This window comes from Zeus faber, assembly GCF_960531495.2.
Source record: "Zeus faber genome assembly, chromosome: 9".
Taxonomy (NCBI): Eukaryota; Metazoa; Chordata; class Actinopteri; order Zeiformes; family Zeidae; genus Zeus; species Zeus faber.
The window spans coordinates 33,783,769-33,802,910 of record NC_137197.1 but is presented as its reverse complement, the minus strand read 5'-3'; the positions used below and the strand labels follow the sequence as shown (position 1 = coordinate 33,802,910).

The 19,142-nt window shown below is 41.2% G+C and overlaps 1 protein-coding gene across 2 annotated transcripts in view; it reads left to right on the top strand.

Moving 5' to 3' along the window:
- Positions 1-17,143, top strand: part of LOC307235395 (kinase suppressor of Ras 1-like) — a 32,062-nt gene extending 14,919 nt beyond the window's left edge. Inside the window, exons 8-19 of one of the 2 annotated variants that reach the window (XM_080007475.1) lie at positions 4,376-4,488; positions 6,142-6,316; positions 6,829-6,880; positions 9,345-9,399; positions 11,017-11,265; positions 13,977-14,173; positions 14,321-14,417; positions 14,492-14,625; positions 14,719-14,850; positions 15,160-15,295; positions 15,400-15,533; positions 15,970-17,143. In XM_080007475.1, the coding sequence (XP_079863601.1) occupies positions 4,376-4,488; positions 6,142-6,316; positions 6,829-6,880; positions 9,345-9,399; positions 11,017-11,265; positions 13,977-14,173; positions 14,321-14,417; positions 14,492-14,625; positions 14,719-14,850; positions 15,160-15,295; positions 15,400-15,533; positions 15,970-16,099 (1,604 nt within the window). In that variant the 3' untranslated portion in view covers positions 16,100-17,143. Of the gene's footprint in view, positions 1-4,375; positions 4,489-6,141; positions 6,317-6,828; positions 6,881-9,344; positions 9,400-11,016; positions 11,266-13,976; positions 14,174-14,320; positions 14,418-14,491; positions 14,626-14,718; positions 14,851-15,159; positions 15,296-15,399 lie in introns of both variants that reach the window. The other variant, XM_080007476.1, reaches the window with a different exon arrangement.
- Positions 17,144-19,142: the final 1,999 nt, after the last annotated feature.

Genomic DNA, 19,142 nt, shown 5'->3' with positions numbered 1-19,142 from the left:
TCGTCTGTGTGCGTACAAGTCCCAGAATTCCACTTGACACTCACCACTTTTTTTTTTGTAATTATTTTTTTACAAATTATTTTCTAGAAACTATGCCTCACCTGCTAATTGATAATTTTTCATCTGAGGGCACCTGGCCATCCAAGCACCTGTCCCTTGATGTCCATAGTAACCTTTTTATCAGGCATGTGTATTTTTCTTTTGTTTTTACGTGAGTGGGCATGGAGATTTTGTTGGAAACAGCTGTATTATATCGACTAAAAGAGGGGTCCCCAACCTCACAGACCCCTGTTTAGATGGTCGGGCCATTTCTCAAAGAGAGACGACCATAGGGAGAGCGGAGCACTTTTTTTTTTTTTTTCTTCCCAAAATCCGATTGTGGCAGTTCTGCCTGCCACACGCCACCTGAGTGGCATTTTCAGGGCCCTCCGGCACAGAGTCACAGGCGATAGGGTTGAAAAGACATCAGTTTATTGTAGCGAGTAGGCAAGATGGAACAAACCTGTCAGCATGTCATGACAAGGGCTTCTCTCCTGTGTGTATGGGGATAGGGGTTTTTACCTGTTGCTCATTAGACCAATCAATGAGCAACGGGTATACAGCCACACTGTTCCTGGGCCCAGTTACCTAGACCCAGGACAGGTGTGGCTGCTCAAACCACACCATCCCCACACCAATTATCAATTGTCAACTTTGGATAAAACAGAATAATCTAAGCCCAATTAATAGCCATATTTAAGTGGGCACCACCGTGTGGTTTTACTGGGGAAAAAGACATTCTTTTGCCAGCATTATTTTTTATAATCATGGCAGGAGAATAACGTGGCAACAACAGTGTTTTAATGAGTCGTTTATTCCACAATAAATGACTGAGTACGTCACCCTTTTTTTTTAGCTGGTAGGAAAAAGAAGAGGAAGTCCAGAGAACTAGCAGGTAGCGTATTTATTTTGACTATTCATGAGGTACGTACTCTGAACGCATCCTCAGATATGTTTATTTTTTAGTTTGTGAATACACCATGGGGTGCTATTTGGACACGTCTTCAGTGATGTGCTCGGGGTCATAGGGTGTTTCGAGTCTTTAATCATCAGACAGCCTCACCCGGGCAACCCAGCCAGGAGTGATCAGTCCCCGGCTTGTGTCCAAGTGGCCTGCTACTCCACGGATCTCCCCTCCGGACCCACAGCCATCGTGAGGCTTTTTCAGCATCCTCCAAGATGTTTTTGATGGCTCTTTTGCACAGCTGTCCTTTTAACTCCAAGAAGTTTGAGGGTTCGGTGCAATGACTGGCCAGCGAATCCCCGGCATCCAACTTTGACTGGTTTGCCACGGGCTTTCCAGCCATTGCTCATGCACTGAGACATCAGCTCTGCATACTTCGCCCTTTTGCGCTCATTGGCATCTTCAATTCGGTCTTCCCAGGGGACAGTAATGTCCACTATGACCACTTGCTTTGTAGACTCCGATGTTCACACCATGTCTGGGTGGAGTGAAGTGGTCAGATGTGTTCTGGGAACTTGAGCTGCTTTCCCAGATCGACTTGGAGGTGCCAGTCCCTTGCAGTGGCAAGAAGCTCACCCGAGGAGCGTGGCTGATGTTGTACCCTCTCCCCAGCTCTGACGAAGGTGATGGACTGCTTGGGGGTGTGCTGATTCTTGCTGTTCTGAACTGCTGCGCTGTGCAAACATACATACATACACTATTCACAAAAAGTTAGGGATATTCGGCTTTCGGGTGAAATTTCAGGATAAACCTAAAATGCACTATAACCTTTACAGGTGAACTTAATTTGACCTTCTCTAAACTTTTGAATGCACATGTCCAACTGTTCAATGTTTCAGTACTTTTTGCACAACTTGCTGTTCTCTCACAAGAAGCTGAACGGCAAAATTCACAACAGGTGTTTGATCCATGAATCGACCAATACATTTCCTGGTTCAATTAGAATTGGTATTTAAACAGTCCTCTTCATCATGCTGTTCACATTTTGAAATCATGAGACCAAGACAACACATCAACTGATAAACAGTACTTTGCCATAGCGAGGCTTCAAACAGGAGGTTCTCAGAGGGAAGTGGCCATTGAGCTTAGAGTGTCACAGAGTGTCATCAGCAGGTTGCAACAGAGATACAGAGAGACTGGAAGAGTCAAAGAAAGGCAAAGAAGTGGACGTCCTTTGGCCACATCCCACACTGATGACCGCTTCATTGTGAACAGTGCCCTGCGGAACCGGATGATGAATGCCACTCAACTCCAGGCACATTTAAGGGAGGTGAGAGGCACCCAAGTGTCACGTCAGACCATTCAAAACCATTTACATCAACGTGGCCTTTCTGTGACTCTTCCAGTCTCTCTGTATCTCTGTTGCAACCTGCTGATGACACTCTGTGACACTCTAAGCTCAGTGGCCACGTCCCTCTGAGAACATCTTGTTTGAAGACTTGCAATGGCGAGGTACTGTTGATCAGTTGTTAGGTGTCGTCTTGGTCTCATGATGTTAAAATGTGAACAGTATGATGAAGAGGACTGTTTAAATACCAATTCTAATTGAACCAGGAAATGTATTGTTTGATCGATTCATGGATCAACGATTCATGAAATTGGCCGTTCAGCTCCTTGTTAGAGAACAGCAAGTTGTGCAAAAAGTTCTGAAACATTGAACAGTTGGACATGTGCATTCAAAAGTTTAGAGAAGGTCAAATTAAGTTCACCTGTCAAAGTTATAGTGCATTTTAGGTTCATCCTGAAATTTCACCCGAAAGGGGTGTGTGTGTGTGTGTGTGTGTGTGTGTGTGTGTACTCCTCACTTAACAACCGACCAGATTGTTAAGCGAATTGGTCGATAAGCGGGGACCCGTGTTATTTCACAGTAAGGGGGCGTGGCGATTGCGAATGCTAGTGTAGTGAATACTGACAGAATGCTGGAACGAGAGACTGAGACCGGTGATGCGCAATGAGACGCCGCAGCACGCACGCCACGGTATTGTACGCAGAGCACAATACAGACTGGTCAGAGATCTGGTTGTAGGTCTGAACGGTCATTAAACGGGTAGGTCGTTAAGTGAGTACCTGTATATCAGCATCTAAGAGCCCACCTCACGTCTTGCACTTGATGCAGATGCTTAGTGTGCGCTCACCTCCGGTGGCAGAACTCGGTTCTGTTGTGCTAACCAGGAGGCTAATGCTAAAGCGTCAGTTTCCACCGTGGTGGCAGCTCTGCCTCTGTAGTCCATAATCCCTGCCACATGTGGCCGGTGTCAGACAGCTGGAACTGAGAGTCCACTCTTTCCCGGTACCGACGCTTTGCCTCTCTCACAGCCCTCCCCAGTTTGTAAGACGCCGCCTTGTAATCGTCCATGTTCCCCGACACCGTGTAAGCAGCGGTGCGCTTGTTCAGTGCGTCCTGTATGGATTTGTCAACCCACGGTATCGCACCCTAACCATGGGAGCCACATTTTCCACTAGATCATCAATGAAGTTCTTCACCACTTCCATAAACTCGCTGACATCATCGGGGGTGGAGCGAAACATGGCCCAGTCGATGTCACTCAGCATGTCCTGCAGTGTGGCTTCTGATTGGCCGGTCCAGCACTCTATCGATCTATCGATCGATCGATCGATGCCGGACCCCACCAACAATGGAAACACGAGTCCCACACAAAACATATTCAATATATGGAAAAGCTGTTTCTTAAAACGTGCTGAATTAAAATAAATAAATAAATCAATCAATAAATCAATCCACTATGTATCCATCGAGTACCACTTTAAGTTAAATTAAGACGTGTAGCGCTGTCTTTGGGGCTTTTTCCTTTGCAACACAGATTTTCCATGTATGAAGATCTGATATATTTACATTCGAGGTTTTTTGTGTGTAATTTACTCAAAACAGTTGATACAGAGATGACACAGTCCTGTGTTAAAATCAGTGTAACCTTTATATGCATTGAAAAATATGATAAATAATTGCAAATATTATTGAATATGATTTAGTGCAGCTACGCATGTTTTTTAAATAGGTATGACCTTTTTTTTTTTTCTATCAATTTTCAGATTTTTTTTCTGAATAATGAAAAAAAAGGTGATATTTCTATTTTGTTGAAATTACGATATATTGTATTGGCATGTAGTTTGCCATTTTTCATATATTAAAATGTAATAATATTTAATGCAATATTTATTTCAATGAATTGATCCGTGAGGAAACGTCTTCACCGTTTTCAAAGAAATACAGTGACGCCTAAAGGAGTTTTTGCAGTAGACCAAATGTTTGTTGTCCTTTGATTGTATTTCATAGATGTATGAATAATGAACTGGGTCCTTCTAAATGCACAATCTAATTTGAATTGTTTCACTCTCTGCTCTGGTTGTCAGTGCCCAGGATCCGCAGGGCTGAGTCAGTCCCTTCAGACATCAACAATCAAATTGCCCGCACGGCAGTATTACCTCTCCAGTTTGGGACTTTACCAAAAGTGATAACGAAAAAGGTAAGAGAGAGAGGGGGCCTCAGAATGTTCTACTGTCGTTTATCTACCCTATTTACCAATTGATTCAACCAGTTGCAAAGCACTAAAGAAATATCAAATGATTGTTGTAACAAGTCTCTTGTCGATTTCAGGATAGAGATGGACCAGGAGGCAGGTAGAACAAAAACAACCTTAGCTGGATGTTTATTTAAGCAAAAATTAACAAGACTTAACAAATATGTCACAAACATAGGGTGCAAGTGAATTCCCATTCACTTCCAGCCTCGCTGTCGGAGAGGAGTAAAACCACCACAGCTTTTTAAAGACTCTAATAATTACCTCAATCTCCTGCAGCTGCATCCCCTTCTGGATGCCAGTGCTGGCTCTCTTCAGCTGCAGAAGGCGCCAAAACCACTCCCTGCAGCATTTTGAAAACTTTAGGGTTTCTTATCAATGCACTTCGCAGGACTCAGTGTTCAATGTTTCATCAGGTGCTCAGATGTTTGTTTCAAACAAAGCTTCATGTATAGATTTTTTAGTTCACATTGGGCCTCATTTACTCACAATGAGCCACACAAATGTGTGCTTAAATCGTGCATAGGCATGCTCTCATGCTTTCTGGCTGCAGACACCAAAACAGCCTCCTACTTTCAGTTTATAAACCTTCAATTTCTGAACTGAAAAATCTTTTTTTTAATTTTTTTTAAATTTTATTTAATCTGACCGCACTACAGCCAAAACCTGAGCCCCTGTCCACAGGTATAAGGATTATTTTTGAAAATGTAGTGTATTGGTCTCCCGTCCACATCAAAACAGCGTTTTGGAACCTTTTGGAAAACGCTTTCCAGGAATACACATTTTCCATATATTCGGGTAAAACACATCTTCTTAAACACTGATGCCATGACCTCAACTTTCGCATTAGTGCATGCGTCAGGAACCTATGAGCAATGGTCAACGACCGTTGTGTTGTCCTCGGTGTCTCCATTAAAAGTTTAAAAGTCTCTCCAACTTTAGGAATTGTGCCCATACAGTATTGTGTATGATGATTCTTCTGTGGTGTTTGACATCAAGATGTATGAGATATTATTCCCTCCTACTGGCCTGGAATGCTTATATCAGTGTTTTAAATGGCTTTTGAGGTCTAGTGTCGATAGAGATTATTTTTTTTCTTTATTTTTATTTTTATTTTTTAAGAGGGGGGAAAATGTGTTTTCAGAAGACCCTAACCCCAGGGCCTGAATCAGTCAGTGCCCTACATACTGTAGTGCACTATACGACTGGGCTCTTCCTCTTTGTTTGTCTCTGAGCGCCACCAGGAACTTCCTTGTATGGAGAAATCAAGGTATGGTTTATGCTAATTAGCCTTGCTGGTGATTTTGCAGATCAACCTTAAGAACATTTCTACGCACATATTCAGGAAGGAGGCCCATTGTGAGTAAATAATATAGGTTGTTTGCATGTTTATATCTGTTGGTTGGGTTAAATAACCCCCCCCATTAGGTGACCCTTGTGGGGGGGGGGGGGGGGGTTCAGATAAACGAGGCTCCACTGTATTCTGTTGTTCAGTGTGTGTGTGTGTGTGTGTGTGTGTGTGTGTGTGTGTGTGTGTGTGTGTGTGTGTGTGTGTGTGTGTGTGTGTGTGTGTGTGTGTGTGTGTGTGTGTCCGTCCAGGAGCCCCCGCCGACATTAAACCAAATGGACTCGAGCAGTAATCCATCGTCTGCCACCTCCTCCACATCTTCCTCCCCGGCCTCTTTCCAAGAGATCAAACCCCCAAGTGTCGATGCCACATCTCCACCTCATCTGTCACCCCAGGCCTCCCGGGATATCTCCTTCCCATTCCCAGGTCAGCCTCAGAAGATGAATTAGAGGCTCTGTGGCTGGTTACTGCTTTTTATTTTTGTTTTATTTAGCTATCGCTCCTCTACAAGATCATTCTCTAAAGCTCTGTTTAGATTTTCCCAGCCCAGGCCTTTTGAAAATATTGGTCCCACTACCACTACTATTTATAACTGTGCACAGCCTCACTGAACGGTTTAATATTGAGGAACCCCTTCTAAATGGTTAGGTCTTCTAAACCATGTTGGATCTCAATATTAGATCTTTCAATAATATGTGAAGTTTCGATTTCAACCATCTTCTGGAGGAAATTGTTCATTATCTAAAAAAAACAAAAACCAAAATGCAATATTTTCAACAACATACCAAAAACACCTATTAGTGGTTGTCTCATTGGATATTGCCAAAACATTGTTGAATGTGCATTTACACAATCTTGAAGCTCTATCTGAGGAAACTTTGCCTCTCATCTCTAGTCCTAAATTATCTTTGTTTTTCCCTGTTTCTCTGTTCCAATAGAAGTTCCCACTCCTTTATACATGTTACAAGCTGATGGTTGCCACGAGCCTGGGTAAGACACAACAACAAATGTTCAGCGAATGTGACTCTTTGTGTCGATATAGTATTTGAGAAAGTTGATTATTTGACAGTCTTTCATACATACAATTTTAGGTATGAATGTGTCTCAAGTAAATTATTTTGCTTACTTGGTATCACCCCTTTGTAAGATGTTGTACATAGATTCTATCGATATGGACGTTTTTTAACAACATTTGGCTGTATGTGATCCTTAAGTCTGATTCACATCGAATGTGTAATCGTATCCAACAGCCGGATCCCCCCCCCCTAGTGGCTATCGGACTCGGCTTCTGGGTTTTGCATCACAAAATATGTCAGGAAAAATGGGAGTTGTTTTTTTCCAGTACAACAGCGAGTAAATTGCTCTGCTGGACATTTACCATGCTCCATGAATGAGAGTTTAACGTTTCCTTTTTGAAGTGTTTGCAAAGTGTGAAAAACAAAATACACACAATAAACTTATATAAAAATATATTTATTGATAGTCAATATGGTGGCTTCCCACGTCAATGTTTATGACATCTTTATTTGTAACTTATTTAATTAGTTTTAAGCCCAGTTTCCAAATATTTTCGACCGATGTCACTTCCAATAGCAGTGGGACCGAAACTAGTCACATGAGTTGAAAAATTTGAACGCATTGATTGGCGCGGAAATTCCGCACTGCAGCCAGTCATAGCTTTTCAAGTCTAAATCGCCATAGGAATAAATGGACTTCCGGTTCTTGACGTTTGTCATTTTTGGTGTGAATCAGACTACCTGGATATAAATCAAGATACTGCCACTTACTTTCAATAGCAGCTTCTATGGTCACCATTTGCCAGCATAAAATATTTATCCTTTACCTGGATATAAATCGAGATACCGCCACTGACTTTTAATAGCTGCTGCAATGGTCACCATTTGCCAGCATAAAATATTTATCCAAAGTATAAAAAAAACACTGACCCACTCTATGCAAGTACATGAAAATTGATCGCCCAGCTGTCTTAATTTTTGGCAGCTACTGGTATTTTAGATTTTGTTTAGTCCTATTCTTTAGAAAATGAAAGTGCTTTTAATTTTAATCACATTTAATGATTTTCATCCTATTTAGTTTCAGTCTTGTTTTAGCCACAAGTCCTTCTCCTCCCCTTCTTCGGGGGTTTCATGCTTTGTATTCAATGTTTTCTCTAGACAAATGAGGCGTGGCTTGCGGAGCTAGTTCTGTCAGACGACTTGATGGCGCCACACACTTCCACGCCCTTATGGGCCGGCCTATTTAAGCAGCCAATCCCTCTTTCCCTACCTGCATTGCTGCCTGCTTTGCCGCCTGCTTTGCTTGCTGTGTTGCTGCGCTCCTTGTTGTACTCTTCTATCCAATGGGGGAATTCAAGCTCATCACTCCAATATTTCTAGCTCATTAGGTATGCCAATGTTTTCTGTACACCTCGCTGGGAGTGATGATCAGTAGAGCCCAGATCATTTAAAATTAAATCTAAGAGTCGTCCATCAGAATCAAATATAGCAAAAAAAGAGAAATCCAAGGCAGTCTTTGAAAAGGCAAGTTCATGGGAAACACACAAATACAAATGATGTGTTTCAACCATAACAAATTCCCCAATACCATGGAAGACAAATACATGCATGTTACTGCAAATACATGCACATTTGCCCCCAATACGATGCTGATATCTGCATCATATTGCGAGCAAATGTGCATGTATTTGCAGTATTTCAAATTGAATTGCTCTGATCAATGGTGTTTTCTTTCTGTTCTCCAATTGTGTATGGAGTTATTGGTTTGGCACCACCTCGTGGGGCTTTGTAATATGACTTCCAGTGATGCTGATTTTCTATGTCAACTGCAATTGTGCATTCTGTTTTGCACTCTACTTTTCTTTGAGAGAATTGGCATTGATGACAATTCAGAGAATAATGCTCGAATGGATGATTATAAAAAGCATTCAGCCAATTTGAATGGCTGATACTCCACTAACATTGTGGTCTCGTTTCATCACGTCAACAAAAATAAACATTTATTAATTCTTTATTCAAGAGCCCCACTCGTCTTGTGTTAATCACCTGGAAAAAAAAACGCCAAATAGTGGGGGGGACCATTATCAAATATTTTTACATTTTTGTCAACAAAATCAACACTGTTGCCCATGTCACAATAAGGATTTTGAGAATATATATTTATGTGGGCCATTTCAACCTATTTCACATTTCAGTCATGAATGTGGTTTTAAGATGGAAATGATGGAGAGCAGGAACAAAAATATTATGTTCTTGTGTCTTTTCCACACAGCAACAAAAAAAGCCACAGGGAAATTGTGTGGTAGTATATGGACTTAGTGTATATCAAGGCAATAAACCTCTGTATTGCTTTAAAAGACATTCAAGGGCCATGTAGGGAATTGGAACATTTTGTGGCTTGCACTTAGTGATTTGAAACTTTTCTGATTCCTTCTAAGCGCTCCACAGTCACCCACTAATGAGATGCAGCTCACAGGGCAGCAAAGGCACACGGTGAGTTCCCAGTTATTATTATTATTAGGGGTCCAGCACGGATTATTGTTATTGCTTGTCGTCTTTTAAAAAAATATATATATATATTTTTTTGGGCTAAAAGTATCTTAAACACAACAAACGGCAGTACGCACAGACACGGTTGAGGTGTTAGAACCAGGACGTTTCAGACGTCTTTGAGTTAGTTGTTCGAATTTGATGAATATCGATCTACTTTTGGAGCCAAAATTTGTGAAAAACTGTCGTAATTTCATTAGTTTCAGGAATGGGCCGCTCATCATGATCCAAAGTTATGTAAGTCCAAGCTTCCTCTTTCGGAACTCATTCCCCTCCAGCCACTTGCGAGAACAAAATCGTAGACAGCTTGAGCCGGGGCTGCATTTAAAGGAAACTCATGCTGCTTTACAAAACCCAGGAAACTATAATCGTTCAAAGAAGAAGTTTTCGCACCACAGGAAGTTCTAAGAACCATTGGAGGAACCAACCTTTTCTTTTGTGTCCGCACTGCGTCATCCATGAATGATTAAAATTTTTACAACACCGTTCCCCAGGGATAATTAAACTGAACCCCAGAAGAGCAACATGCAGTGACGTAAGTGCACATTGATTGGTCCAGACATCAACACAAACTGTAGGAGTCAAACAGTCCAAAGCATGTGTTTGCATGTGTCCGTGTTTGTGTCCAAACAGCTCCAGCGCAACGGGTCCAAGTCGTGTCCGTCTAATTTTAGGCCCAAAAGCTAAAAAAGTTGATGAAATGTCTGAGGGACATGCATTGTTCAGTCCGTTTTAAATCGAACCGTATTGTTGGAAACTTCCAGTTGTGACATCAGGAACCGATGTTATACAAGTCCGGTTTACGTCTCTGGATGGTTATTTGCATTCGGAAAGTTGCGCTACGTACCTAACACAACTAAACTGGAACCTGTGTACCTATACCAAACCCATAGCCTGCAGCTATATTTATTATTGTTATAATTATTTTATATTTTGTGAAGAAGCAAATTGTTGAACTGCTGCATTAGTCTCGACAAACTACTGATCAAAGTAAAGAAGTAAAAAGCACACCTGAACAACAATTCCTCCACACGTAGTAGTAATTAATCAAAAACATCAAGATATGGAAAAAAAATGGAGAGAACTCACATGAAAGTATTATAATCAATATGACTCATTCCTATAAACTTATCTGACCCTCATCATATAAGGGTCAGATGAGTCATCATTTGCAGATCTAACACTTTCAGAGTCATGCCAATACTTTTTTTTAGCCTGGACAGAGAGAAAATGAACTTACTCCACATGACCTCTCACAGACCATGCCAGAAGATTATGACTCCTTTCATAAAGATTTCATGAAACAAATGATTTACTTATTTTATTTATTTATTACTTTATTCTATGTTTTGCTGATGTATGAAATACATGTAAAAGAGGCAATAACCATGTAAAACATACACCATTGTTGTATATACATACAGTATATTCACAATACATGTATGTGTGCAATACATATTCCAAAGTTTTGCCCCTCAAGGAGATTAACAAGTCCTATGTTATCATATCTATCTTATCGATTAGATTTTGTTCTTGTGCGAATCTCTCTCTTTCCAATAGGAAGGGGAAGCAGAGGAACGGTACTTCGGAGGGGGTGAGGAAGGGTTCGACCACTGCGATGGAGCCAGGGACTACCCCAACGAGATATTTGAAGATGCGCTGGACGACCTGCCCAGCACTAGGAGCTGCCGCAGAGCTGGAAGCCGCTGGAGGGGCCCAATCTCGCGCAAAGCCAGCCAAACCAGTGTCTATCTCAAAGAGTGGGACATCCCTTTTGAGCAACTTGAGCTCGGAGAGCTCATTGGCAAGGTGAGCCAAGATGAAGTTACATTTAATACTAGGTCAAGGAGTAAAGACAGCAGCACACTCTCAGGGAAAGAGAAAGTTCAAAGCAATTAGGCACGCTAAGAAGAAAGAGTGGACAAAAGAACTTCCCGTTGTCTGGTTGTTCAACTGGGGAGGAAGGATGCAACTTTCTTGGGATAAAGGTTTGAGCCAGATTCATTCTTACCACTGTGTAGGGCTGGACGATTTGACCTAAAATTAAAATCTTGAGTTTTTCAAACCAATGGACAATTTTTGATTTGAACCTTGATTTTTTTCTCTAAACAAACTAAAAAGATGAAGGCAACATTTAAATACATGTTTTCTTAATAAACACAATAAAAATAAATTAGATGACCAAGTAGTCTAGGGCAGGCTAATAAATCAGTTGTTCAAGAATTTAAAAAAAAGAAGACAGCACCACTTGGCTGTAATTATTGTGCAAATGTTGTTTTTAATCAAATTGAAAAAAATGTCTCTTGTAGGTCATTCCTGAAAAAAAAATGTAATACAATGAATAACAATAGATAATAAATAATGATAATAAAATGAATTATAAAGAAAATACTCTCAAACAAAATAACATCCCTTTAACTTTCTAGATTCAAGATGTTTATTTATCACATACATATACATACAAGCATACATTTGCAGTGAAATGTCATGGGAAGTTGTCTACAGGTTCTTCGCCAGGCCAGAGGCAGTATTCACTACACTAGTGTTCGCAATTGCCACGTCCCCTTACCGTGAAATAAGACGGATCCTCGCTTATCGACCAATTTGTTTAATGACCTGGCTGTAGGAACGGAACTCGGTCATTAAGTGAGGAGTACCTGTAGTCTGGTGAACCCAAATGACGGACACAATGGAGGCTCAGGAGTAGGTGCAAGGGTAAAGGATTTATTGAAGAACAGGCAGGGGTCAAAACCAGGGGAACAGTATAAGGGCATTTTTATTGGCAGGGAACCAGGGTCCAGGAAAACAGGCAGCGAATCAGGGTCCAGGGAAACAGGCAGGAAATCAGGGTCCAGGAACAGGCAGGGAATCAGGGTCCGGAGACTTAAGGAAGAGAATCGACACAGTAGGTACGGCACCGTGGATAGGACAGACAATTCCATACGCACAAACACACACAATAATCTGACAAAGACAGAGTGAATGGAGAACAGGCTAAACACAAGAGTAGTGATGAGGAAGGTGAAGACAGGTGGTGAGATTGCAGAATGGGGACAGGTGTGCAGTGGCAGCGGTGTGAAACCCAAGAAAGACAGAGCTAGAGAGGGACAGAGGGAGCTAGAGAGCTAGACAGAGGGAAACAGATAACAAACAAGCACAGGGCAGGATTCTGACAGACCCTTATAATCATTTTTTACCAAAAATAATGTGTTGGATCATTATTATATGTAAATATTTTTTAGTTTTATATTTTTTTTTATATTGTATAACATTCAATATAAGTTGTAAATTGTGGTACTAATATGTCAATTACATTTAGTTTGGCTGTATCATTTTCTAGGACGTCTTTAGGATTTGTGTGTACAAGTGGTTTGAGGCAAGCATGAATATAATGATGAATCCAGAACTTTTGCTTAAAATGTGAGTATGTATTATTCAAGCACAGATTTGTGCGGTGCACTATTCCGAAGGAGAACCATTGAGTATACCAACAATGGTGTTCACGGAAATGTTCTCCTGTGGTTCTTTTTCCGGAAATGTTGTCTTTGTTTTCATTATACTGCCTACATTTGGCCCCAGTCACAGCAACATTTGTGTCTGCAATATTCTAGATCAGATTCAACTAAACTCAATGAAACTGTCGAGATCACTGGATTCACTTCTGGTAGTGAAATGAAGTTCCCTAGAGTTTTTGAACTTGTTGAACTTTGACACACAAATTTGGCACACAAACCTCCTTATCAATGTTGACCTTTTCAGGGGGTGGTCAGTTGGACAGTTCCAAAATGGAGCAAGCTGACATTTTAGCATTTAAAATCGTCATATTTTGTACAATTCTGCTTAGCCAGAAAATGTATTGACATAAAATAAATAGGATGTGAGTCATGAGGCAGGAGTCGATGATGGCATTATATATTATTTTATTTTATTTTACGGTTTATGGTTAGTAGGCTGCCAGCTTGCCAGCCAACCTTATCGCTTTGACACTGAAAAGCAGTAAATTGAGGTTGAAAGTCAAAAAACATGTGTGGTGTGGGGATGGTGTGGTTTGAGCAGCCACACATGACCTGGCGTAATTGGTGGATCCAGGATCAGAGTGGCTGCATACCTGTTGCTCGTTGGTTGGTCTAATGAGCAGCAGGTAAAACCCCCCATCCTCACACTCACTCAGGAGAGGAGCCCCTGTCATGACACAAGTCCGTCTCCTGGGCTTATTCCAACTGGCCAACACTCTACAATATACTGGTGTCTACAACCCTGTCTTCTGTGTCTCTGTGCCGGAGGTCCCTGAATCGGCACTTGGGTGGAGGGTGGTTTGCGAAATTGCCACAATGAAATAGAAACATTGCTGTTAACTTATTGCTCTGCTGTGTGGCTGTGATGTGAAATCTGTAATCTCAACAAACTCAGGTTCGGAATTTCATTCCTTTGTACTTTTCTGCGATTGGATTTTTCAGAGTTATGAGTTCAATAGAATGCAGCAATACAGTACAAACAGCCATTTGAGTGTGCTGCATTAGGGTCGCTGGGGGAAGGTACACAAGGGTCGCTGGCACGGGTTGGTTGCCATTCGCCTCCTGGAGATTGATGGCAACAACCAGGACCACCTAAAGCTGTTCAAAAAGGAAGTGATGAACTACCGACAGACTCGCCATGAGAACGTAGTGCTCTTCATGGGTGCCTGCATGGCGCCACCTCACCTCGCAATCATCACCAGGTTAGCAGGCATTAAGCTGTATGAGTGGTCTGGGCCACCAATTTCAAAACTGCAAAGTCACTGATGTTTATTCAGCAAACAAGCATATTCAGGTTTTTCAGTGTTCTGTTTCATTAACATTATTCAATCATTTCCCCTTCTCTGTAGCTTCTGTAAAGGGCAGCCACTATTCTCTGTTGTAAGAGATTTAAAGCATACACTGGACATGAACAAGACCAGACAAATCGCCCAGGAGATTGTCAAGGTATTGCACCTTTTCCACCCGTGCTTTTCAATTTCTGCTTTGGACCTGCAAATGAAGAACTGTCACTGTTACAGGGAATGGGATACTTGCATGCCAAAGGCATTGTTCACAAGGACCTGAAATCGAAAAATGTTTTCTATGACACAAACAAGGTTGTCATAACGGACTTTGGCCTTTTTGGGATGTCTGGGGTGGTGCAAGAAGGAAGGTATGTATCGCCTCATTAATATTGCCTCGAGGAAAATCAAGGATGGTGCTGGATAACCAAAGGTTTTTTAATGTATGTTGTATGTATGTTCAGAAGAGACAACATTCTACGGCTTCCTCAGGGCCGGATTAACTACCTGGCCCCAGAGATTGTGCGCAGGATGGGACCAGTGGAGTATGAGGACCAACTGCCCTTCTCGAATGCTGCTGACGTCTACGCTTTTAGGTAAAATAATTATTCTTATAATTATTGTATTGCTGGCACTTGTGGTGGTTGTTCTAGCTTTTTATCCAACTGAGCCATTTGAAGCTGGGTTTATGGAGATTTATGATGGCACTGCCAGAGCTACTCACCTAAAGAGCGCCAGAGCTACTCACCTAAAGCGTGTGCGTGTGTATGTCAAGTTGTTTGGCTAGACTGGGCTTGTTCTGTGTAGCCTTCTAATTATCAGCATCCTGTGTATTATTGTATGTGTCACCTGACCTGAACGATGATGAATGCGCAATCATGACATATCATGTGTCATTTCTCTAGCACAATCTGGTATGAACTTCAAGCCCGGGATTGGCCCATCACCAACCATCCGATTGAAACCAAAATCTGGCTGGTGGGCAGTGGCGAAGGTCTCAGAAAGGTGCTGGCAGATGCCAGCTTCGGGAAGGAGATCACGGTAAGCATGCTTCCGTTCCCTTGTCCTAACCTTAGTGTACAACGCAAGATGTACTTAGCTTTGGCGTGGCCAAATCGAACCATCTTCCCTCGTATTCCATGCAGGAGATTCTATCCTCCTGCTGGTCCTTTGTGTCCGATGAGAGACCTTCCTTCGTCCAGCTAACGGACATGTTGGAGAGGCTGCCCAAGTTGAACCGCCGACTCTCGCACCCTGGACATTTCTGGAAGGCAGCAGAGTACGTATCATAGAGGCATATTTGAATAAATAAAATAGGAGTAGTTTCGAATTTAAACTTTAAATCTAGATGTACAGTAAAGTCGGTGTTATAATTGTGTCACTGCTGACAAGTAGTATTGCGATTGACTGCTATTTTTACTGTGGATTGCTTTCCTCTCCTTTTTCCGTTCTGCTTCTACACCACTATTGATTCCCCTGCTTGACTGGTATGTGTTTCCTAATTTGTAACTCTTCTGCAAGATTCTTTATCTCACTTTTCCCCTGCTCCTACTTGGTGGCTGGCCCTCTCCGGGATGCTGACTAAATGTCTTCTTCCACCTCTCTGCGCATGGGTCTGTCCTCCGGGGAGGATTCAACAACATTGAGTGACAAATTGCTTTTCTTTCTTTCTTTCTTGTCAACAATGTACTCACCCACTTCCCTGTTTTTTCAAGGCACACCAACATTGTTTTGAACTTCCTCAATCACCATTCTGTTCACTTCCTTTATCTTTGTGGTAAAATTGTGCCAGCACTGTTGCCTCAGATATCACTGCTGCCACTCCCACTGTTACTACTTGTATAAGTACAGCAGCTGATGATCAATATTTTTCCGATTTGAATGTTAGTTCCCATCATTTTTAACTGTTCATAGCGCAACTTCGCTGAATGCTTGAATATTGAGGAACTTACCGCTCTGCTGCACCTTCCTTCAATAAGGACTGGGTTGAAAACAGCAAACCTATACTTTTTTATTTGGGTTGGGTGACCTAATATTGCCAGAGCGTGATCCAAAAATGACATTCAATGTCATTGTCAATATAGCTGCTAATTTATTGTAGATGAACTCATTGTTTTTGTCATCCATTAGTGAATGGATGGAGGATTCCATTTTAGTGTTGTATGCATGGCAATTTGGCCATGCTTACCAGTACTAAGTCTCCTGCACTGTACAAAATAGATAAACTAGGACACGCCAAATCCTTAAATTGTACTGCGGTTTTTCTGTTCATGCTCATGGGTGAGATTTAACCCTGATTTTCAAATTGCCCACCAGTGTTGTGGCAATATTCTTCTGTTTTGTTTGTTTGTGGACAGACATTGAATATTACAGCCATCAGAAATTAACCAATGAGAGAACGTAACAAATGCCAAAATAAATAACATTTTAAACTGTTCACTGACCATTGGTCGAGGAAATTGCCCCAGGAAGTGGAAGAAAATGTTTGTTCTGGCCACTCCTACTGTTCCCTCAGTTTATGCTTTTCCCCTCTTATCTCATGTTTACTTCTCTGTGGATGTGTTGGGGGTTGCGTGCACGTTTGTCATTGGATGTGTGTCCGAAATCAGTTAATTCGCATCACAGTGCAAACATGAAACCTGCTGTCTTTTAACTTCATTAATAACATATTTACATCAAAAGCAGGAAACACTGTTGAAATTAATATATAGGTTGCATATTGTGGTTACTGTTGTATTAACATTTTTATTAACACAAGTTTTAAACTGGTACAAAGATCTCACTGTGTAGACGAATAGATTATTATATAGATATTTTTCTATATAAATTCTGTAAAAATGTACATTTTCATTATTTGGTGTGTCTTCTGGGCCTGTGTGGGGATGTTGTGTCAGATGATATTTTTGTACACAATGCTGCACTTAAACAATGAATAAAATGTATTAAAGATGATTCAGTGTCATTCTTGGAACAGCAAGCTGAATAGGGCAGAACTGGTGCGTCTGGTGCTGTAGTAATTCACTTCCGCATATCTGTATAATGCACAAATGCTGTCAATGTTAAAGCCTTTAAAAAAAACAAAAACATGCTAAATGTTAAAACTCACGTCATAGTCACAGTTGTCTTTGTGTTGTTCTTTAACATGTTTTGAATAACAGTCGCATCACATTTTTGTCACACTTTTTTTCATCCATAGTGTAACATTGGCTACAGAAGGTAGCCAACAGGAAGCGGAGCAAATTTGTTTCTAGTCTCTTATGTGAGCGTTGATGTAGCCAAAATGGACGATTTGCATGATATAGCAAAGGAGTCCCTAAAACCTGGAAAAAAGAAAAATGGACGTTTTGCAACTACTTGAGTCACACAACAACTCCAAGCACTCGTTCAATTTTGTTCTCAACATTTTCACCTTTGACACTATTATCAACCCAGTAGACCATAAATGTCTCATAGTGCAGTCAGGTGATCGCCCTTTGTACATTGCAATGATTCATTTCTTGACTTACTGTGGATCCCTCTGACATAATATTTTACATCCCTTCACATACTGACATTTGATTATTAACCAAATTATTTTGGGTGCACAACATTATTGGCTCTTTTGTGTCCAAAGTCCATGAAACTCGAGAAAGGAACAAGGAATATGTGGCAAGCACTTTTAAGTAAAAAACAAATAAACCGTTTTTGCCAATAAAAGTGAAAACATGTTCTAGGAATCATGATTCTTTTGTCTGGACAAATGCTTTAGAGTGATACTATACTGTTAAACTCTAAGCATGACTTAATGATGACACCAAACTCTAAATTAAAACTGTAACTGTTTGTTCAAAACCAATCTCAGTGAATATATTGAGACAGAGCCAGCAGACCTTATAAAGAATATAGGTGCCGTGTTTCTCAGTTCACGTCATGAACTGGCATTTGAGCTACCAAAACAAAATTATGTCCCTGCAAGACAGTGTGGTCTTGGGTTACTCAGTTCCCCCACTTGTAAATAGTATTGTCTGTCTCATGTGCTGAGGTAGTTTGGGAAAAGACTTTCAAAGACGGTGTTGCATTGAATTACAGTATATTGTTTTGTCAGCAAAACAGGGAATTCTCTTTCAATCAGGATTTTGTGATAAAGCCACAAGCTAACATTTTGAAATGTTAACTTTGCTGACAAAATCCCTGACAAATTCCCCTAATGCGGCCACGTCCATGCTCTGGCCTGGCGAGAGATGGTTACTGGCGCAGATTGAAGGAAGTTAATTATTTAATGTGCCCCCAGCCATCCACCATTACATTACCATACCACCATGACATTAACCCATGCTACTGTATAATTTCAGCTTGACCGCCAACACTTGCAGACAGACCAAAGAAAAATTGAAATTTGTTATACTTTATATATATACACACACACACACACACACACACACACTCACTCACTCACTTGCTCACCGGCCACTTCATTAGGTACACCTGCTCAATTGCTTGTTAACAGAAATAGCTAATCAACCAATCACATAGCAGCAACTCATTGCATTTAGACATGGTGAGGATGACTTGCTGAAGTTCAAACCGCGCATCAGAATGGGGAAGAAAGGGGATATAAGTGACTTTGAACGTGACATGGTTGTTGGTGCCAGATGGGCTGGTCTGAGTTTTGCAGAAACTGCTGACCTACTAGGATTTTCATGCACAACCATCTCTAGGGTCCGAAAAAGAGAAAATATCCAGTGAGCGGCCGTTGTGTGGATGAAAATGCCTTGTTGATGTCATAGCTTTAAGGAGAATGGGCAGACTGGTTTGAGACGATAGAAAAGCAACAGTAATTCAAATAACCATTCGTTACGACCAAGGTATGCAGAATACCATCTCTGAACGCACAACACGTCGAACCTTG